At 37.5% G+C, this 23,407-nt stretch overlaps 1 protein-coding gene across 1 annotated transcript in view; it reads right to left on the bottom strand.

The window, feature by feature from the left end:
• Positions 1-322: 322 nt before the first annotated feature.
• RAD21 (RAD21 cohesin complex component) overlaps positions 323-23,407 on the bottom strand; it is a 29,814-nt gene continuing 6,729 nt past the window's right edge. The window contains exons 2-14 of the mRNA XM_037048430.1: positions 21,869-22,043; positions 16,544-16,673; positions 15,254-15,353; positions 13,317-13,423; positions 12,421-12,627; positions 11,895-12,020; positions 11,214-11,336; positions 8,961-9,184; positions 7,747-7,903; positions 7,172-7,320; positions 3,789-3,938; positions 2,277-2,360; positions 323-1,567 (exon numbers count right to left, since the gene is read on the bottom strand). Coding sequence (XP_036904325.1) covers positions 1,376-1,567; positions 2,277-2,360; positions 3,789-3,938; positions 7,172-7,320; positions 7,747-7,903; positions 8,961-9,184; positions 11,214-11,336; positions 11,895-12,020; positions 12,421-12,627; positions 13,317-13,423; positions 15,254-15,353; positions 16,544-16,673; positions 21,869-22,012 — 1,893 coding nt within the window. The 5' untranslated portion in view covers positions 22,013-22,043 and the 3' untranslated portion in view covers positions 323-1,375. The remainder of the gene's footprint in view (positions 1,568-2,276; positions 2,361-3,788; positions 3,939-7,171; positions 7,321-7,746; positions 7,904-8,960; positions 9,185-11,213; positions 11,337-11,894; positions 12,021-12,420; positions 12,628-13,316; positions 13,424-15,253; positions 15,354-16,543; positions 16,674-21,868; positions 22,044-23,407) is intronic.

Genomic DNA, 23,407 nt, shown 5'->3' on the forward strand with positions numbered 1-23,407 from the left:
CTTTTCTATAATCAAACATTCAATTATCTACAATGTCTTTTTACAAAGGGAGAAAAATGGTTTTACAGGCACATTATATTGAAAATAAAGCTGCAATAGCAATTTTATACAATTACCATTCTCAAGAAAATCAATCATCAAAACAGTAATTACGCGTTCACAAATTTAAAACATTTCACTTAATTTTAAATTACTGGATATACACTGAAGTCTGAGTTTCCAAAGTGATTTATTTTCCCACAAAAGTGCCAACACTTACGCTAGGACTTTCAGTGTAACCTTGCTCTAAAAAGTTAAGACATTTTGATAATCATAATAGTCACATAATTTCTGGTGCTATCTGGTCTGTTAATAATAAAGCCTTTATTTGGATGTTTTTCACTTAAATTATAGGGAACTGGATACAGAATTTCTGTTGCAAAGCTATTAAAGTTCCAAACACAGAGTGTGCAGCATTGGAAGAAGAGGTCAGTAATAAAACTTATAATAAATATCAGAGAAGCCACTATTTTTACAGCATTGTCTGCTTAAAGGTTAGGTCAACCAGGTGTATCATTTCCCATCAGTCTGTCTTTTTAGTCGGCAGAGCAATTTCTAGTTCCGTGATTCGAATACTCAAATATATTCAAACATCTTTTTAAAACTTTGATTTATAGCTCCGGGAAAGTTATAAATGCTGAAGTTCATTCTACTCTAAAAAAGTCTATTCCCGCTCATTTTAGAGCCTCCCTAAAACAACAGATTTCAGGACAGTAAGGGTCATTAAAAAGACTCATGGAATGATTTATAAAATGGAACACTTCTAACCAAGCCCTATCATTTTGTAGCCTCGGGGATGAGCCATAACATGATTTCCCACACCCCCTTGGTCACGATGGCATTACCCTTTAAAACAGATCTCGAGGACAACCTGCGTTTGGGCACCAGGCCCGAGTACGGCGGTTCCCGAGAAGACTGCCAGTGTTACTGGTGGGAAAAGACAATTTCCTTCTAAGACTCACGCGGTAATTCTTACGCTGTCAGGCATTTTCCCTGACACGTTTTCCTCTCCACTGGAGAACACAGACAAAAACCGCTGACTGCTACTCAACATTACTGCATGCGCCAATATTGCACACACCTGCTCTGAAGCGGTGACCAGCCCTCTGAGTCCCTGGGGTGCTTGTTTTCTCCACCAGAACACAATCCACACAAGCGCAGTTTCCCTTGAAGATGAAACTGACAAAATTAAAATACTGGAAAAAATGAATAAGAAGGCGAAGACTTTGTACAGACAAGAACCGGGACTTTCTTAAAGGGTTTTGTGTGCCCTACACATGGGGGCAATTTGTACACACTAGTGAAACGGACACTAGCTACAGTGCTTCTAAGCTGCTCAAATAATGTGGAACCTTGGTCCAGGCGTTGCGATGATATCACTGTACGGTTCTTCCTGTGTCAGCTCAATAGCTTGCTGCTTTTTAAGAACCAAGAAACTGTAGAACTTTGCTGCAGCTTGCTTTCTGTTCGTGTTTCGACATAACTCCAGCAAACTGATAGATTCAGCTCCAGTTTTAGCAAGAGCTCGCTGAAATTAAAAAAAAAAAGGAAGCATTAAATGAATAATTTGTATAACAAGATGTCAGTTTTGGATACTGAAAAAAGTATACTGTATATTCATTCTATTGGGGTTGGGAGTAGATGTGACTAGTAAGAGAGATTCTCAGATTAATCAAGATGGTTAAAGAGTGTATCATGGTATGTCTAAAATCGTAAATCTAAGGAATATTGTTGACTCATTTCTTTGGATATCTAAATGATACAATAGTAAAATCTAGCACTTATAGTTCTTAAAATTTCCACTTAATCCAATGATCCTTTGAATCTATTTTAGGAAACTTTGAGCAACTTCCCAATTGTATCATATGCTCAAGGTACCTCATCTATATCTGGTACTTTAAGGCCCAAGGTAAGTGCCATCTGACACTACGACAATTCAATAAATTTAATGATTCACGCAGATGAATTTGCTCAACCAAAAACAAGATGCAGATAAACAAAAGTGCACCAGACATCACCACCACAACTCTGCTGTGCAAGATAACCATGGGGAACACTCACCTGGATACCTTCAGGCTTCCTCGTGGTCTAACAGTTCATGTATCAAAGTACTTTAAAATATATAGTTCTGCAAAACGTTTCAAAGGCAGGTTTTCTGTTCTACAGCACATGACTATTGTTTTGAAAGAGCAATCCCACAAGCCTTTGCCATAGACTCTAAGACCGTGGTGGCATACCTGCAGACCATGAAGCATCTGCTGAGTCCTTTTGTTCCACCTTCTTTCTTCTTGATCCTGATCACCCCCTGAAGCATCTTCATCCTGAATGAAGATGACCCACACACATTAAAAAGTAAGCTGATAAAACTACTCTGCTGCAAAATGAAATATTTCTGTATCTCCTGAAAGGTCTAAATTAATTTAAACCACTTCATTTTGACTAATAGAAAAATTACACTTGATGCCGCTGAAAAATCACTTAGATTTAGTACGAACTTTGAAGTCTGTCTTTCTTAAATTACAAAAGAAAGTCCTCTGTACCTGCAAGCAAACATTGGGCTGAATATGGGATTCTGTACTGGTCTAGAAAGATGTGGTCTACACAGCATGGTCCGTGGACTATTGCTGGTTGGTTATTTGGCCCCTGTTAAGATAAGGAAGGAACGTATGCTGGGATACAAATCAGCTATGCCACTAAACACAGTTTATCTCAACTGCATTTGTATGCATTATTTTTCTGGAACATGATATTCTAGATAATTTATATTCTGGCCAATTCCTAATCTCATTGTGGAACAGTACCAAGAAGAACCCACAAAGATGAGTAAGTCATACTAGTCTGTATGTGTTTTAAAATAAATGAGCTATAACCCATAATACAGACTTTACTTCAGCCACCTAGCTCCCAGGCTATACCAGATATGTACAGCACATTCCAAAGAAGCAGAAGTAAACAGCTTTACACATACGAGGAAGCACAGTGACTTCAACACTGATTCGACACTGAGTCTGAGAAAGTGGCACACACTCTAATACATGGGCCAGAGTAGCTCTGGGGCTGAATTTTGACTTTACAACAATGTATCTCTCATATTAAATTCTAAGCACTAAGTGCCTATGAAATTGATGGCCACCACAATGATAAATTACAAGCACAAACAGATGGTGATGAAAATGTGTCTAATCCAATCCATAACCTTTTAGTCTTGGAGGAAATTTAAAAAGCTTCAATGCTACCTGGAAGACACTTCAGTAAAGGTCTAAATAAAATGGTTGACAACATCCAACAGAAGAATATATTCTAAATCTTACATTAACCTCAAGACCTTAAATAGTACTTCTGTACTTAAAAAAGGGAAGTCATTCCAGCCTTCACTCAGTCTATTTTAGGAAAGTCACATCCCACTCTAGTCTAATGAGAACAAAACCCACTCGTGGAGAATGTCTGATTATCTGATTTCCAGGCCACAGCTAACAGTAAGAATTGACTGACTATTAACCGTAAGATAATAAAAGCAGCTACAAACCATTTGAAGGGGAAAAAAAAAACCCCATCAATGAAGGGCAGTCCCATGCCATTCAAATGCCACTGAGTTAGAGCATGCATGAAATTTGATGTTCATAATGATACTAGATTACTAAGCATGTGGTTACATTTTGCTCGTGCTTTTTTCATCACTCTGAAGCTCACCATTAATGAACTAACTTCATTAGTGCATTAATGGTAATTCATTCCGGACGTCACCTTACCTCTTCCTCTTCCTCGTCTTCTTTCTCCTTCTCCTTCTCCTTCTCCTTCTCCGGCAGCAGGTCTAACTCGGGAATCAACTGACAGATATTAGGAGGCTCCTCTGGGGGCAGCTCCACGGGCGGTATTTCCATCTGCTCTGCCTGCTGAGGCTTAAAGCAATAAAAACAAGGCAATTTAAGACGCACATTTTAAGGGCAATTTCTTTTAAATGGGCAAGTACATCGTTGCTAAAGTTTTCAAAATGAAAAGAAATACTGCGGTCATATGACCTCAAAATAAAAAATTGATTATTCAGGGTGAGGCAAAAGCAGGTTTAAAGTTGTCAGTATAAAAGATAATACAATAACTAACAAATAATAATCTAAGAATAAACTGTTACACATACAACTGTAAATGTACAACATTAAAGTATTACCATTCACAAAAGAAGTAAATCCATTATCTTATCCTAGAAGTGTGTTTACACTTACTTTTTAGGAGTCAAACACTTAAACGTCTTTGTGAGAACTTTGCCAACAGGAACAACGATAAACGGTAAAAACCCCCAAACCTTCTGTAGTACCATTTTAGAAAAACACCCACCCACACTGACTCCGGGGCAGGGCAGAACAGCTCTGCCGCCCATTACCGCACAAAAGCCACCACTACTGCCTCAAGACCATGGCAGCTGAGCTTGGGCTCTCAACGAGAGCCTTGAAGCTCTTGTGGCAGCTAATGGGAAGGAAGAAACTATTTTGTGGTCCATCTCTTTAATTTCCTTCCTCTCAGGCTTAAATATTAACAGTTGACAGCATTAAAAAAATAAATCTTTAACAAGCTAAACGAATGGCAAGGAACAATTACCAGAAGAGTGGTACCCATCCCCATTCTTCCCTCCTGAGCCCACAGAGAAATAGGCGCTTTTTCAACACCTTCCTACCACCAGAGGGCATAGATTACTCTGCCAACGCCTCTCCGCAGAGGCTGTATGTACCAAGAGCCCGCAGACTGTTGTTATCAAAGCCTCCTTTTGCTCGAACTTAAGGCGGAGAGGCCCTAAACTGGACTTAACTTCCTTTATACCTGTTTTAGCTTTTTTACCCTTAGTGTACTTGATGGTGGGCAGTCTTAATGAGATAACCAGATGTTTTCATTTTTTCAGCAATCTGAAAAGTATACCCTGATTACTTACTAAGATAGCCTGAAACTGCCTAGTATTGGAGACAGGCAGAAATGTTTGCTAAACATTACACCAGAACCTGGAACAGAACAGAGAACCGAAGAGGAATAAATCCACACCTATACAGTAAATTACTTTACAACAAAGAAGCCAGGAAGATACAGTGGGGAAAAGACAGTCTTTTCAATATATGGTGCCAAAAAAACTGGATCCCTAATCTCCTATACCAAACACTAAAATGGTCACTAAAGGCTCTGAATGTTAAGACCTAAAACCATAAAACTCCCTTCTTAGAAAAAATTATAAATGAGAAGCTCCTTGACATTGATCTTGGCAATGATTTTTTGGATCCAGTATCAAAAGTGACACTACATCAACTAAAAAGCTTCTGCACAGAATACCATCAATAAAATGGAAAGGCAGCCTATAGAAGAAAATATTTCTAATGCATATATATATATATAAATATATATATATATATATATTCTAAATACTAACCCCTTACCAGACANAAAAATAAATAAATAAATATATATATTCTAAATACTAACCCCTTACCAGACAAAGAACGTTCATAACTCAAGTAAACAATAAATAAACCTGATTAAAAACGGGCAGAGGACTTTCCCAGAGATATTTTGATGGCAAACAGGTACATAAAGATGCTCAGTATCACTAAGCATCCTGGAAAGGCAAATCACAGCCACAATGGGCTATCACCTTCCCAACTATCAGAATGGCTATCATCAAAGAGATGAGAAGTATAAGTGTTGCAACGATGTGAAGAAAAGGGACCCTGTGTGCACTACTGGTGGAATGTACACTGGAACCACCAGAATGGAAAACAGTATGGAGATCCCTCAAAAAAACAAAAAAACAAAAAAACTGAACTACCATATGATCCACCAATTCCACGTATGAGTATTTATCTGAGGGAAACAAATCTACCTCAAAAAAAAATATAGGCACCCAATGTTCACTGTAACATTATACACTACAGCCAAGATATGGAAACAACCTAAATGTCTGTCAATGAATGAAGATGTGAATATACATATGCAACGGAACATTATTCAGCCACAAGAAAGAAGGAAATCATGCCATCTGCAACATCACGGATGAACCTTGAGGCTTTATGCTAAGTGAGATAAGTCAGGAAGAGCAAGACAAGCACTGTGTGATACTGCTTATATGCCCACTCTAAAAACTGAAGACAATGGTGGTTTCTGGGGGCTGGGAAGTGGGGAGATATTGGTCAGAATGTAACTTGTAGTTATTAGGTGAAGTTCTGAGGATTTAATACACAGCACGGTGGTGACAGTTAACACTGTAATCATGTACTTGAAGTTGCTGAGAGTAAGTATTTAAAAAAGCATTTTAACCATGTGAGGTAATAAATGCTAACTTATTGTATATCTTTTTACCTTAAGCACAATGCTACATTAGTTACTTCTCAGTAAAACAGACGCTTAATCATGCTCATAAAGACGAAACAAAATAAAGTGGTCAGACACCTGGAACAGGTGACAGTCTGGACCCCTACTTGGCCTAGAATGCACAAGAATCTACCAGCTTAAAAATATTGTACTTACTGATTTTAAAGATAGAGGAAAAGAAACACCGATTTGCTGTTCTCCTTATCTGTGCACCCACTGGGGGTCCCTTATATGGGCGCCCTGACCAGGGACAGAACCCGCAACCTTTGTGTTTGGGGTAATGCTCTAAGCAACTGAGCTACCTGGCCAGGGCTCTATTTGCTTATTTTTAAATGCAAAAATTCTCTTTATTTAGCAGAAAGTTTATTTCATTTTACTTGCAAAATTATTTAATACATATAGATTTCAACAAGTTCAATATACTGCTTTTCTTATTTTGTCTAGAATCTCAGATTCACCCTGGACCAACGTTTGAGAAAGAAAAATAAACCACCACTAAGTTCATGGTCAAGGATGTCCCCTTAGCAAAGGATGCTCACTTTATGCCGCTCTGAAGCAAGACTACCAAGAAGAGCCAGAAAGACTGAAAAGCCCGAGGGCACATTCTCTCACTCAGGGTGCACTGTGCTCACATCCTTTGCTGCCATTCTTCCTCTCTGAGCCACTTCTTTGCATTTTCTGTCTAAACCAAGATACTTTTAAAAAGCCTCCTTACATCACATTTCCTAGTTCTGGGGATTTAAAATGATTTTCTGAATATCCCAAACACTGTGCTTTGCTTACTTACAGGGATCACAGGCTCTGGGTCAATCTGGCCTGCTTTTCGCTTGACTCCCTGAGGTGGTGGAGGGGGCATGGCTGACTCATCCAGGTTTGTTCTGCTGGTCTCCATCACGGACTCCTGGAGGCGGCTCGGCTCTTCCAAAATGGGCTCATCTGCAACCAGCCATATAAAGGGACTTAGGTCATTCAGTCTTAAACAACATTTTAGAACCATTTACTTTTAATACGAATACACTAAAACATAGGTACTTTCTCTAACGAAGAGGGCCGAATAAAATTTTACTTTCACAAAGATTACTCCTTTTATAACATTACACTTAAAAGTGGGAAAGGGCTTTAAGAGAACAAGTCCCACCTCAGGGACAACCCTTGAGCAGACTGTCACGCAGACGGTCACAAAACAGAAAGCTTCATATCTAACAACGTGACCGCACGGCGTAATAAGGCACGCATTTCCCTGTCCAAAATCTTGAATGTACTCCCTTGCTCCTGGTTTCTTTCACTTGGGTAGTATCCAAGTACATTTTAAGGCAAATGTTTATGGTAAGCTTCATCAGGGACTATTTCAATAGGACAGACCGATAACATCACGCTGCTGCTGCTGCTGCTGGTCCTCTCTGGGAACCTCTGGGTTCTCAAATTCTTTGAGGAATTCATCCAAATTATCAGCCTCTCCTCCTTTCCTTCTTTTCCTAAGATCTTCTGGAACTAGAGGTGTAAGACAGCGTGTGAAGAGCTATAAAGAAAATTAAGGAGAAACAAACAACACCTCAGTTATAAAATAAGTCACATTAACTAAAAACCCACCAACACTTCCTTCTTTCGTTTTAATACAGTTAGCAAAATTTCTACTTAATGTTATAACATACTCACATTTCATTCCACCTTACTTATTTTAAATACAGAATCTCAGATTATAACTGCAGCAATTTATAAAAATTGGAAATAAATACAATTTATTTGCCTGAAGTTTATTTTCATATTGATGCACTTAAAACTCAATCCAACTGTAATCACATCAAACAGCTTTACATAGTGCTTTTATCACTATTATATGGTAATCTTAAGTATCGTTTTAACATTTTAAATGACTGCATAATGTTCCAATGAGATTACGTGTATTTCACCCTTGAACATTTTTCAACCTTTTATGTTTCTTTAAAAAAATTTCTAACTACAAATGACAATGCAATGAACATCTTCACAGAAATGGTTTTCCATATTTTGAATTACCTCCTTAAGAAAAATTCCTGTAACAAGACCACAAAGTCAAAAAATATAAATATCAATGTTCTAAATGAATACACGACCATGCTTTCAATAAATAGCAGTTTTACCAGTCTTGGTGCTTTTAAACACTTTACATTCAGAACACGGTGAAACACAAAGTAAACTCAGTTGGTTCTAGCACATTTCAATTTTAGAACGAGTAACAGCCCAACAGCACCGTGTCCCTCATCGGATGCCCCAGAACCCTGCTTTGGAATACTCGGCCTCTCAGTGAGCAGGCAGGGCCTACTCTCACGAAGCCAGTATTCTTCACTGTGGGGAAAGGAGACCACCGCGTGCTTTGGCTAGAAAGCGACATTGAAGGACTGCAGACTTGAAGCAGAGTACGCACTATGGCAACAAAGCTAACAGTTTATCACAGGAGGTTCAGGAGAGAGAACTACTGGTACCATATAGTTAAAAAAATACTTCAAAGTTAAAAATTATTCAAACAAAGGTTTTAAAAGTATTTTACAAAATGGTCAAAATGTACAGGATATGAAAAATTCTACTGACTGTATTACCTTCAGTAGTCTGTTATTCCACAGAGGCTGGGCAGGCAGGGAGAAGAGCTTTTCCACTCCCCCTGTCTCTTTCCACATCATCAGTTTCTTGGTGGGTGGTGCCAGATCCAAAGTGGTAACAATGTCAGAATAATCACTAAGTTGAGCTCTAATTGTCTTACTATCCAACTCTTTGACACTGTCAACAATTAGCTTCCGCTTCCTCTTGGCTTTTGTTTCTTTGACTGAAATGATAAAAGAAAATAAGGTCATTTTCCTGAGAAGGCAGCATAAAACACACAGTGACCAGACTTGGTCTCATCATCCCCAGCTTTTCTATAAAAGCACTAGAGAAAAGTTAAACCTTGTGAGAGCAGAACCTCTTTTAAATGAGATTTCCCGAGCAACATGCTGAATAGAGGTTGGCATTCAATAGGTGCCCAACAAAAAGTTGCTGAATAAATAAATAAATAAATAAATAAATACATATTTAATACAAAATGAGTAAAAATAATTCAAGAGCCAATACATGTTGACCTGTGTAATCTTATACTGTAAATTACACAGAACAAATCACACTTGGGCTCAAGTTCTGGATCACCTTATTAGTTGAATGAAAGAAAGTTAACTAAGTTAATTTCATCTTACTTGCCTCTTCATTTTCTTATTTGCAATACGGCTGACCACTTACAGGGTGGTAAAATACTCAAGTCGACTGTTTGGCACAGACTGTTTTGCTCCACAGATAGTCGCAATTACTATGATTTTTACTGGAAACGTTACAATTCATACATGGCAGCTGTACAAGCAGCCTGATGAAGTCAAAGAAGCCCAAGCCAGTTAGTTACATGGACCTGGAACTCCATCACAGACATTCACAATTATTCTAACCCTCACTACAGCTCTGTAATGCAGGGAGCACTGTCTACATTTCTTAAGATAACAGAAAAGCTTGTGAAATCAACTAAATTCCTTAAGATTTCATCCTGTCATACATACATGTTATACCCCATGGTTTTTACATATAAATTTATGTGGTTCAGAAAAATCCAAAAAGATGTTGGAGTGACAGCCTTTGTCTAAACTGTCCTCCAGTTAAGAAGTCCTGTCCCAGAAAGTAAAAGTTCAAGTTCTTAAAACAGCCGGCAAAGCCTGACTATTCTGAATACTGCAGTTTATCCCTTCACCGCAGAGTTATCTGCAGTATCTGTCAATGACACAGTACATATTGACTCATGTTCTCCTAACTGTATTTAAGTTCCATGAAGATAAAGATTTATTCCCTGCTTCATTTTTAATTCCTCAACCATCAGTTACAAAGTAAGCACTTTTTATAAACCAGAAATCCAAGCCACAACTAATTTCTGATGACCAGATTTTAAGTAGAAACCCAAAAGGTTAATCCTGTTCTATTTAAAAGTAACATATTTTGCCGCATATACTGAGCATCCACGTTTTTGGCCCAAACACTCAGGGGGAAAAAACCAGAATTCTGTTCAGCTTTTTAAATTTAATATTTCTTTATATTTAGAAACAAAATCTAATCATCATATTCCAGGGTATTAATTTACATCAGATATTTTTACTCTAGAGTTACCTTTTAATGCATATACATAAATAAAAAAAGTAAATGGAATTAGTACTACCCACATATAATGTGCATTCTTACTTTTCCCTCAAAAATGTAGGCACAAGTGTGCATTATTTGTGACAAAATATGGTGTATCTTGAAATATAGTGTAACTAATTTCAAGTGTTCTATCCCACTGTACCCACATTCCATTTAGAAATTTTTAAGTTTCACATCTAAATTGCTTCTTTTATTCAGAAACAGTACCCCCAATTAAATGTTTGTTATGTTTCTTAATAAGCACTGAAGGAAAGAGAATACTGCTTTTAGAACCTCTGATAGTCCAGTTTTTTTAAAAAGTATTTTTAGGTTTTCCAAGATTATAGCCCAACTATACAGAACTTTAGAAGACATATGATTAGTAAAGTTTTGTATTTTACTGTAAAATGCCTTCCAATGTTTTCTAATTGTTACACATGTGACCTGCTAGCTTTTGGGGAACCCCAAAAGACTAAGATACATATTAGCAGAAAACTTGTTCTATACTTTTTTATTTTATAGCAACTTTTACAAATACTTATCAGACAATCTACAATAGATGACTACAACAAAGGAGAAAGAAGAAAACAGTTATGTAAAGTAGGGCAGCATTTGAGTGGACAGGAGCCAGAGCCAGGACCTTCTACGTCAGAAAGCATGCTCACCAGTGATATCGATAGGTTCCAAAGCAAAGGCTTCCTCTTCATTCGGAACAAGTGTTGTCTGATCAGTCATAGTTGGCATTGGTTCGACAGGGTCCACCGAATCAGGACTATCAGGCCCACCCACTACAAAAACAGGAATTGGTTACAAAAGGCTTGAGTATTTAACATATATTCTAGAAATGAGGGAGGGGAAATCACTCAGAAACTGAAAAAAGCCCCACTGGTACCAAGAAAAAAGTTTTTAGTTCTGAAGAAGTCCTTCTAGTGTTGAATCCTTTTAGCCCAAAAGGGGGAGGGCCATGGGGTTAAACACCTCAGAGACTCAAGAGACTCAGAACTAGTGATCAATCATAAGCACTGTTTTAAAGAAGATTTACAGCTCTGGCTGGTGTGGCTCAGTGGATCGAGGAAGGGCTGTAAACCAAAGGGTTGCCCGTTCAATGCCTGGGTTGCGGGCTAGGCCTCCAGTAGGGGGCACTTGAGAGGCAACCACACACTGTTTCCCTCTCTTTCTCCTTCTCTTCCCCTCTAAAAACGAATAAATAAAAATCTTAAAAAAAAAAAAGAAAGACAATTTCCAGTTCATTAAAAGTTGGCACTTTAAGTTTGTGGTCTTCTGTACTAAACTTCTTTGTGAATATCACACAACCATGCCCAACTCACTGCACATGACCTGCTTACTTGACACATTGTCATCTTCATCCATGTCATCGTGTGCAGGCTGTTCTGGCAACATAACACCTGTCTCTGACAGCGCAGGGGGATCATCGAAGATACCACCATCATTATTGCTAATAAGTTTGTCATCTGAAAAGGGAATATCATTTAGTTAAAATCTGTAAAGAAATGCTAAAAGAACAATATCTAATCACTGGGAAAATAAAATTGTTAAAATAGATTGAATTAAAAATTTAAATCTATGTTCACCTTGCATCTGTTTCTCTTCAACGAAGTACACGTAAACATAAAACAGTATGTAAAAATATTTATTCCTAGTTTATATTTTCTAGTTCATTGCTAAAATGTAACTTTATTTAACCCAGATATCAAACACAAACACAGCAGTTTTAAGAACTAGGAAAATTTAAAACCCGGAGAACTCTCACCAGACTAATATATACCTAGAGAGCTACTCAAGACAGAACTAGCAGCCACTGTAAGAACTGAGTATAGACACCGTCAGAATAACCGCCCTGTTGCGACCTACCTAATATGCCACCATCATTTCCTTCTCCGAAATTGTCATCCTTATACTGGTCTTCATACTCTAGGTGGTTAATCTTCTCATTCAGATTGCCGGTGCTCTGTTCTGGCTCCAACAGGAGGTTGGAAGCACTAGTGCTCACTAACATGTCGTCATCCTCGAAAGCGCTTCCTTCTCTCATTATCTCACGATCATCCATTCCAAAGTCACCTGAACAAATTGTAGTCATTAGTTGAAAAAAGTCAAAAGCATCGTTATAAAAAAAAGTGTATGACTTATAGTTGTTATGTTACATTTGCTTACTGAAGTCCTGCTTATTTTTGAATTTTAAAACATCTAGTTTAAACTTTGTATCTTTAGCATCTATAACTGATAAATGCATTCTGGGTGTGACTAGCAAATTCAGAGGCAAGGTTCACATTTAGGTTATCCTAAATATGTTAAGTAAATCTAAATACATATGCCTGTTATGTTGCAGTAACAAACTTTATTGTAATAGGTATCATCAAGCAAAGAATTTTGCTCGCTATTAGTTTTGAATACTATTTCAAAAGAATAGGTACACAGTGCAACTGTTCCAAATAAATAGTTTAAAGGTGCACATTGCTTCAATGAAAGGTTGTGAGACTTTTCACACAAGTCAGTATGTAGGTTCTATGACCATGTCTTGGGAGGAAGGGCAAGCAAAGAACGAACTCTTAAGTTTGGTGCAAAAATGAAAATGCTTAATATAGTGATTGGAAGGCAAATTCTTTTCCTGAGGAAAACACATGAGATGAAATTTTAAGTTATTCTGTCATTGTGAATGTAACATGTGCCCGCTTTTCTTTTTCAAATTGCTAACTGCCAAACATAATTACAACATTATCGCTAGTGACTAGTGATGTTTCTCTTATTACCAAAATCATTTTCTTGTAGAATACTGATGTTCCCAACTTCTTCTCTCATAGTTATCTCTTCCACCCTACTCTGGTTCAGGCTAAATTGCTGGGCCACGTCAATGTCACTGCAAAAAAATTTCAAATACATTTTAGTAGTCTTGTAATATATTGATAAGGTAAAAAAAAAATCCCAATTCTCGCTATAAGAAAAAGTATACATGTAACTTATGAAGATTTAGAATCCTTAGTATTTAATACTAACTAAATGCAGTCCGAGAATCTGAATGATCTGAAAGTTAATTTAATTTTTATTTAAAATGTAAAGCCATTGGTGACCAGCAAGCAAAATATGCTAAAATCACTACCTAAGGCAACATGTTATACAGAAAAAACTTAGAAATGCATGGAATAGACAGGCACGGGTTTTTACTAGGTCCCTGCAACTTACAGGCTTCGTGAACTCTGAAGCTACCTGGCTTTTCCAAGACTTGTGTTGTCTTCTAACAAATAACCTATCATATTATTTTAAAGAGACATATTAATTAACCAAGTGTGGTATACAGACTTTGTACAGACCCTAACTCAAACAAGCTGTAACGGAAAAAAAGGGCCCTGTGCATCAACTGGGACATTCGAATGGTAACTGATATATATTAAGGAATTACTTTTTCTAAAAGTACAATGTTATAATTAATATTTTAAAAAACTCCTTTAAGATATGTTATTTACTTTAAAATAATCTAGTGGGAACTGGAAGGTGAGTTGGGGAAATACATATGAAATAAAACCAGTAACAGATTGATAATTAAAGAAGCTGGCACTGGCTGGTGTGGCTCAGTGGATTGAGCGAGGGCCTGTGAACCAAAGGGTCGCTGGTTCCATCCCAGTCAGGGCACATGCCTGGGTTGTAGGCCAGGCCCCCAGTAGGGAGCACATGAGAGGCAACCACACATTGATGTTTCTCTCCCTCTCTTTCTCCCTCCCCCCTCTCTAAAAATAAATAAATAAAAATCTTAAAAAGTAATAAAATAAAGCTGAATAGGAAAATCATAATATCAACCCCTCTACTTTCAGCTATGTTAAAAAATTTCCATGATAAAATATAAACAGAATAAGTAATGGAAGTATATGAGGAAACAAACAGTAAAGCAGTTAGATAATGCCTAGCACTAATTAACACACAAAAAAATCAGAATAAATCAAATTTAATTAGGAGTCATGGATCAATTTAAAAAGCAGAGCAAATTTTCACAAGGTAAGTGGGACCTGGTACAGATTTCTTGGTTGTCAATGGTGCTCACGATCACTCGGAAACTCAGTCGCACTCCTGTCATCACACCGAGGGCTGGAGTGTGAGGACTCGAGGAGAGAAACAACGTACGACAGCACTCTGGTGTGACAGCCGTCTCTGTGTGGTCTTTTGGTCTTAACATGTGTGCCATAACAAGGCCCTTTCACGCTCTTCGTAAAAAGCTATCTCACACGCTTATTATGAATACAAAAATTGTGACTGAGTATAGCCTGTCCAAAGCCAATCAGACAAAACAAAATTGCCCCCCCCCAAAAAAAACCCAGTAGGTAATTTTAATATATTCCCCTGAAGAAAAACCATAGAGCAACAGTTCAGGTTTACTGATACCATTATGTAAAGTACACACTTGGATTGGACAACCGTTCAGTTTACATAAGCTCTGGCCGAAGCACATAAATATTCTCGTATCTCAGCTGTACTAAAGTTGGTACCTTCTATACTATTATCCTATAGAAGAAGCACTTTCAGGTTACATTTAGAAATACAAATACTTTCATTTAGGCTTCAGTATCCTTAATGAAAGAGTGTATTTTAGCTAAATGTTAACTCAGTGTCAAAGTATCTCAAGGAAAACTGTACTTTTAGAAGTCAGTACTGTTTTTTTGTAGACCAAGTAAACAATTGAAAAAAAAAAAGGACATACTCTAAGTCGGGCAGTGGCTGATCAAAGTCATGAAACTCTTCAGGTAAAGTAATGGCATTGTAAGCAGCTTCTCGGTTTTCCTCGGGCAGGTCGACAACACCTGGAAAAGAAACACGCAGCTTCAAGGCCTGGCTACATCACAGACCGCCTAGGGGTCCAAGCAGCAGGAAGTCACCGTGACTTCCCACGGTTGTATTGTAGAAGGTTAATAATGTATGGAAAGCTCTTGCAACACAAGTACTTTCGGTTTTCTATAATCATAAACCATACTACTTCCTTTACAAAAAATGTCAAAATACTAATTATTTTTGAAGCTAATATGTGTTTAAAAAACATGAACAAATAATTTTTTTTAAATTAGTGTGAAATTTATGAGGAAAAGGAGTGACTACAGACCAGTGCCCCAAACGTTAAGAGGAGTTGGTTTTTGAGGGAAAATGACACTACAAGATTTTAAGTTTCTTTATATTTTCCAAGCTATCTATAAAAAACACAGTTTTTGAAAACAAAGATAAATGAAAAAGTATGAACAAAATGTACTTAGTAACTATGTGTCAGAAATCAATGATCACATCCTCTCCCTAAATATTTTACTTTTTAAATAAACTCTCAGATCTAAAAAATGTTACTAGTCATTAAGTACTACAATATAACCTTACTAGAATCTACTGTACAAGGCATTTTTCCTAAATATTCAGGTTACTTTAATTAGAATAAAGTTTCACCAATGCTTAAAAAAATTACAGAATAATATGTGAATTCAGACAAACACCGTAATAATTTTTAAGATGGAGGTCTGGTTGCTGGAGTCCAGTTTTAGAATTATCATCTAAAACAAAACAACAAAAAACTACAGAGAACATTTAATAAAAATTCTCAACAACTTAAGTTAAATGTGAATTTGATTTTAAGGTCACACTATATACTAAAATTACTTGGGAAAAATTAAAATCCTGTGATTTTTTTCTGCACTTAAAAAAATCATACAATAACTGGTTTTCAACAGTTTTAACCTCTGATGACTGAGCTCCACACTTATTTCTGCAGACGGGGCTGAGAGACAAAGGCAGCCCCAAGAACAGAGAAGGGGTGACTGTCCTAACTGCGCAGGTGGAACAGAAGTGGGTTCCTCCCTTGGACCCTGCCTCTCCTGGCCTCGCCCTACTTTGAAGGATCCTTTGTATTACAATGAAAATAAAACAAGATATGCTGATCTAGAATATTTTTTAGCAGTTTTTCACACCAAATACTAGAAACTCCAAAATTAAAACTAAAAAAATTCAGTAATACCTGGCCGAAAGGCCATCTTTATCTTAATGAATGCTTCATTACAATCTGCAAGGAGGTATTTGGCTTTTCTGTGATAGATTCGAACTACTCCCAGTAAGAGGTGTCCTGATGTTCGGAGTGCCATCTTCACCTGTGAATAAAACATGAATATCAATCTAATTCATAAAGTTCATTTTCTCATTTTATGGGTAATTATACTTTAGAGCTTGTCTTTGTTCAATTTATAGGCAGTTCTTACTTTATCTCTTCACATATTTTATCATTTATTTAAAGTCACCTCAATCACCTATATTTTATTTCTTACTGCCTTTACCTGTAAGTTCCCCAAGTACCCAAAGGACAGATAGGCTGGCAGTAATTCGTGAATTTAATGCAGACACGACAGTAGCTATAAAGCAGGCACTCAGGTGTTCTGCGGGTTTAGCACACTAGGGAGTATGTGGAACGTTTAGCTGTCAACTCAAAGCCACTGCTCCCTGGCTAACTGCACACATTTTGTTTGGGAACTAATGTCCCCAGCCTTGAAGGATGACTGTTTCAGTTCTCTCTGCTAATGTTTACTCTTGAGTGAGCAACTCAGCTCAACCAAAGACAAATAACTGTGGAGTACAAGGTCTGTCCAGAAAAAGCCCAGCCACTGTTAATGTAATGAGGACAGTCTGCACAAAACTGATGTAACCAGGCAGCCAAGGAGAGTGGACTGGAATGAGCATGGGTGAATGATGATGACTTCGCTCTACTCATCAGTGGGGACATAGACATCGTTGACTGGGCATGTGTACTGTATGGTCAGTACAATCAAAATGACAGAGCTGGCACCGCGGTGGATAAGCATCAGTTTTTACATTAAGCTTGAACACTCCTCTGTGGAAACCATATGGATGATCCAGAAGGCCACAGCTATGGGCAACTGGGGATTGGCAGCTTCATCACAACAATATGTGCTGGCTCAGCATCACATCTCGTGGGGTTTTTTTTTGGGGGGGGGGGGGTGAACATCAAATTACCCAGGTGAGTCAGCACCCACTACAGCCCAGATTTGGCAACCTGCAACTTGTGGTTTTTCCCAAAACTAAAATCACCTATGAAAGGGAAGACACTTCAGACCATCAATGAGATTCAGGAAAACATAAGGGCAGCTGATGGTAATTGGGAGAACTGTGTGAGGCCCCAAGGTGCCTACTTTGAAGGGGACTGAGGCTTCACTGTCCTCTATTAAAAATAAATGTCACTATTTTTTCTGTTATGTGGCTGGATACCTTCTGTACAGATCCCGGATGTCAGAGAGTTCCTAAGGAAGATTTTCCCATTACAGAAGAATGCCCTGCCCTGGCTGGTGTGGCTCAGTTGGTTAGAGCATCGTCCTCCCATAGCCGAGGGGTAGCGGGTGTGATTCTTGGGGCACACGTCCAGGTTGCAGGTTTGATCCCTACTCAGGGTGTGTACAAGAAAGCAACCATCAATATTTCTCTCACACTGATGTTTCTCTTTCTCTAAAGCAATGAGAAACTGTCCTCAGGTGTGTTTTTAAAGAAAAAAGAAATGCTCCTCTCTTCCTTCTCTCTCCCCTGCATTGTGAGCAGGTGGGGTTTTGAACTACTTGCAGTCACCAACGAGGTTGTAAGTAGGAGGACAAGTAGTCAAGAAACTAAGAATGGTGAATCCTTGTATGACATCATTACCGTATAAGCATTGTTCACTGAGGATTTTATAGTACCTGGCTGAAAAGCTTACTGATAAAGGATAATGAATGGCAGCCATGTTTTTTCCCCACAGGAAAATACACTCCTTGGCCTGTTTTTCCTCAGGGTACATTTTGATCAATGTTCACATGGGATGAGATGCAGGAGTTCGGAAAAGAATGAGAGAAGTAAACACCCAATGTGAATAGGAGGATTCAAAATTCTTCTGTGATAAAGAAAAATTTTTTTGAGGGAATAAGACAACATGAACTCAAACTCTGCCAAGCCATCTTCCAAATCATACCAAAGAGTTTTAGCAAATTCTAAGTTAGCAGAGAACATTATTAAACATCTGCATAAGTTGTAAGTAGGAAATTATATTACTTGTAAGACAATGTTATTTTTAAGCTTTATGTGCATGCTCTACAGTACCAGAATTCTATTTATGATGACTTCTAGGCTCTTTATTTATGGCTATTTGACATGACTCACAGCACAAACTATAAAGTTTACTGCTATCAATTCTTAGGTGTCTAAAATTCTTAATAAATGTGATGAAATCCAGGACTTATTGCTTAATGGCAAATGAGAATCTTTTAGAATGTGGTCTTAGGAAATTTAAAATTAATACTGAATTCAACTTCACTTAGGAATGGAAGAGAGGAAAAAACGTTGCTTGCTATTATCTCACCCCGAATTAACAGCCTTTAACAGCAGTGTCTGGGTGAAGGCTTTCTTTCTGGATTAGTCTGGTTCGGAGTGTGGCTATTAGCTCATGTTAAGGTGCAGGTATAGTAAAGATCACAGTCTGTATGTCCAAGGAGAGCTCTGCAGAGGTTACCAGTGGATGTTCCAACCACAGAGAAGGGAAAGGCATGCAAGCTGCAACTGAGCCATGTGTCTGTATGTCTGACACTTGTTCTAAACAACTAAACCAAGCATCTCCACTGCACACCAAGAGCAAACATTAGAAATTTTCAGGTCACTTCACCCTGTGGAAATATCTTTATATTTGATCACAATAAAGCAAAATTAATAAAATAAAAACCCACTTAGAAATGGTTCTTAGAGTAAGTTATTTGGTCTCTCACAAATACTCGATAACCTATATCATTCTTGAAGTGAATGGATACTTTGCTTTGCGGCTGTTGGTGCATACCTTCATGTACCAGGTTGTCTGAAGACAATATGCAGTGTCACTAACAGGGTGCGAAGCACTCGGAACATACCATGAAAAAGAACTGTTGCCCCTTAAGCCCAATCACCCTCAATATTTGCTGTGGTGTCAAAGATTACCTACTCATATCAATTTCAATAAAAGAGCAAAATTTCTCCTTTTCCATGAACCTGTCTCAGTAAGCATACCTACAAAAAGAAGTAAAAATCATGTTCCTATACAATTCGACTGGCAGTGCAAACTGGTATAATCACCTCACAGAGCAAACTGTTCATGTATATTTGAAATCTAAAATATAAGTTTATTACCTGGCTCTTCAACTATATTCCTAAACATCAACGTTAAATAAAGACTTACGGATGTGAACAAAAGACTCAGCAAGCAATTTACTAAATTGTTTCTTGAAAAGAGGAAAATAAAGACAATCTACACAACCTACAACTCTACCACATAGATAAATCTTTAATAATAGCATTTTGGTATAACTTTTAGGCTTTTATGTATGCATGCACTTATTTTATTTTTATTTTTTAGGTGTGTGCATACCAACTGCATCATATTGTTTTGTGATTAGACTGTTTAGAAAAAGCTCTGTAACATTATCATAATTTTCAATGGCTGTACTGCATAAGATGAGAGGAATTAAAATTCAAAAATTTTAAAAAAACATACGGTTTATACACTTTAAAAAAGACTGATAAAATAAACCCTACACAATCAAAACAATGAATTACAAGTCCATAATTCTTTATCTGAAATCCTAGGGGACAAACGTGTCTCATAGTCCAGAGTTTTCTGAGTATTGTAGAGGTGATGCAGTGCACGTGCTGTATACGAAAGCATCCTTAGGAGCATCTACAGTAGCCTCCCACGATCATGCATGTCAGTACTTCTACAGTGAATTTATGAATATGCAAGTGACATTAATTCCATTTTGGTTAAGTCTATTTCTGGTTTTATTTTTTGCACTTAAGTTCTGTGGATAGAAAACTGTGACACTGCAATGCCACCATTAAAAATGATAACAAAGCTAGGAACAGGGCTTCCCTGAATGCAGTCTTGCTATAAAGCATGTTAATGCAATATTTGTGCACGTGCACAAAAGGGAGAAAAATAATATGTAAAGTTCATGCATAAAGTCTCACAGGCATCAAAATACCGAACATTTCTCTAGATGGTAGGTCTACAGATCACTTATTTTCTTCTGTAAAGTTTTCATTTTAGTAGTTTTTGAAATAAGTATTGTCTTAGAAATGAAATAACAGAAATATCTTTAAAACCAATAAATTCTACTAGCTCTAATTCTAAAACCAGCAAAAATCCCACATACAGAAACTTTAGGATTTACCATAACTCCAAATACAAATTCTCACTTTCCCCATCTAAAACATATCCTTTCACACTTAACTTTTCTGAACAAGTCTCTGCAACATCCACACTTTAATCCTCTGAGAACACCCCACTCTTTCCGCAATAAAGAACTACTCTTATTTATCTAACACATTAAGCCAGCACTGTTCGAACTGTCAGTTCTAAGAGTAGCTCCAGTGCTGGTCCAGATAGCTATGCTTTGGAATGTTTTCACAACAGGACAATGAGTGCATACATGGACAAATACAACGTCCAGGAAAAGACACTTAGAACACAGACGTTAGGTTTATAAAATATTTATGTAAAATATATAAGGACTTCAGTTATTTTGAGTTTATCTTTTGTACATTTTTGAAGTCAACATGTCTATTCTTCAATGAAATGTTGATGAATTGCATCTTGTGTGCCTTACAGGTCCTTTCTTGGCAACACAAAAACCCCGCTATTACTCTTCAGCTGTACTATCTGTGAATCCAAGGGTGGAAACCACCGCTTCAGAACGCCTTTAGAAGATGTCGATAAAAGCCTCTCCAGGAACAGAGCAGTAAACAAGGCAGATAAGGTAAGGATGTTCATGAGGCTTCCATTCTAGTGGGAGACAGACAGGAATTAAGTATTTAGGGGAAGGGCAAAGCAAGTATAAAAGTTCTGAAACAAGGAAAATGCTTGCTATCTTCAAGAACAGCAAGTGGTCCTGTAAGCTCATATGCAGCAAGTGGTATGGAGACGACCTGTTAGGTGGCTAAGATAGATCTGCCTCTGCAACCTTTTCTAATGAATGGATCCTTATTTCAAATATTTTCTAAATTTGTACACGAGGAACATTCGTACACATATTTTAATATAAAAACACCTAGAAAGCCAAGTAGAAAATATCTGGGTACTATCTGATCTCACGCTCACATACCCTTAAAATAAGCAAATAAAAATACCTGTGTAAGAAGAGAGTATCAAACTGGAATTCCAGATAATTGACGGATTCTCTTTGCCTTCAATATATGTCGATAACTACCTCTAAAGTTCTCTTATAGAATTCTATTTTACATACCAATAAACAATCAGCAAAATGAGTAAAAATACCAATATCAAACGTACCTTTGGTGAGATGATACTCTCCACACTGCTCTCTAAATTACACTCAAACACATGGGCTTTGGTTAACTTCTTATCCCAATGGGCCGCTAGCCAAATTTTGGCCAGCGGCCCTCTTTTACTGAGGACAAAATGTGCGTAGAACATTGTTCTGGTTGACTATGAAACAGGAGGAAACCTATAAAGAAAAGAAACTTGATATAAATATACCATACAAGAATTGAAATATTTTATGACATAATATCCCTGGCTGGTGTAGCTCAGTGGATTGAGCACAGGCCTGCAAACCTGGGGATCGCGGTTCGATTCCCTGTCATGGCGCATGCCTGGGTTGCAGGCCAGTTCCCAGCAGGGGACACATGAGAGGCAACCATACATTAATGTTTCTCTCCCTTTCTCCTTCCCTTCCCCTCTAACCCTCTAAAGATAAACAAATAAAATCTTTTAAAAATCTGAAAGTAAGTTTCCTATTCCTTTTCATATGAGAACTATAAAAAGAATAAGTTTAAATGCATTAAAAAAATACAACCTATTGCTTTTATTTTTGAGAGAGCAAGAAAAAGACCTCCAAATATTAAAGCCAAAAGGGACAAGAGTCAAATTACATTCGTGCCTTGCTGTAATATTAAAATAAAAGTGCTACTTTTTTTTAAAAGTCAAAGTTGTCATTGGAAAACTCATTTTGAAAAGTTCTACCAAGTGTTAATTTCATCCCTATCTTGACTACTGTGGTAATAGTTTGCTTCTGACCAAAAGCTAGAGAATATATTCTTCATGGCAAGAAAAAATACACTCAGGCACACATATTAATTTGTGGAAATTTTCATTTTTGGAACCCCTTAAAAACGGAGACTCTCAGCTTCACACAGTAATGAGCACCTCAGGATGAGCATGGGCGCTGTGCTGAGCAGGTTACATTTCACCAGATCAAAGACAAGTAGGTGGGCTGGACCCACGGGCAGTAAGTAGTTTAGAAAAGCTAAGGCTTAAAAAGGGAGTGTATTACATACAGTTTGTCAACTCAAGAACTTGAAAAGCACTTGTCTATTTATTTTAAAACTAAATTCAGGGCAATGATACAGTATAACATTTATCTTATGACTGATGTGGTCTCAGCATTTCAAACAAATACAAGTATGTTGTTCACACTTTATTTCTTCCAACAATCCAATGTATTAATGCAAAAAAAAAAAAAAAAAGGCAGCCTGAAAATCCAGCTTGGAGAGTATCTTAACTATGTAAATTGATTTTTCCCTTTTCAACAGAAGATTTTTAAGTCTATTTGCCAATGAATTTCTATCTTTTCCTAAAATGTCCATGAATAGAATAAGATATCCAAGTGATGCTTTTACTGAAATAAACTCAAGAACACCCATAACACATAAAAAGTGCTTTGAAACCTGATGGACACTGATGGCGGTACGTGTGCAGTGGCTCTTTGCTATTTTATCACGCGTGTAGATTTGTGTAACCATCATCAGAGCAAGTGAGACAGAGCTATTTCATCATCACAAAGACATCACCCTCTCTGTCCCTGCCACA

The sequence above is a fragment of the Sturnira hondurensis genome, unplaced genomic scaffold (assembly GCF_014824575.4).
Source record: "Sturnira hondurensis isolate 20B ecotype Veracruz unplaced genomic scaffold, ASM1482457v3 Scaffold0006413, whole genome shotgun sequence".
Taxonomy (NCBI): Eukaryota; Metazoa; Chordata; class Mammalia; order Chiroptera; family Phyllostomidae; genus Sturnira; species Sturnira hondurensis.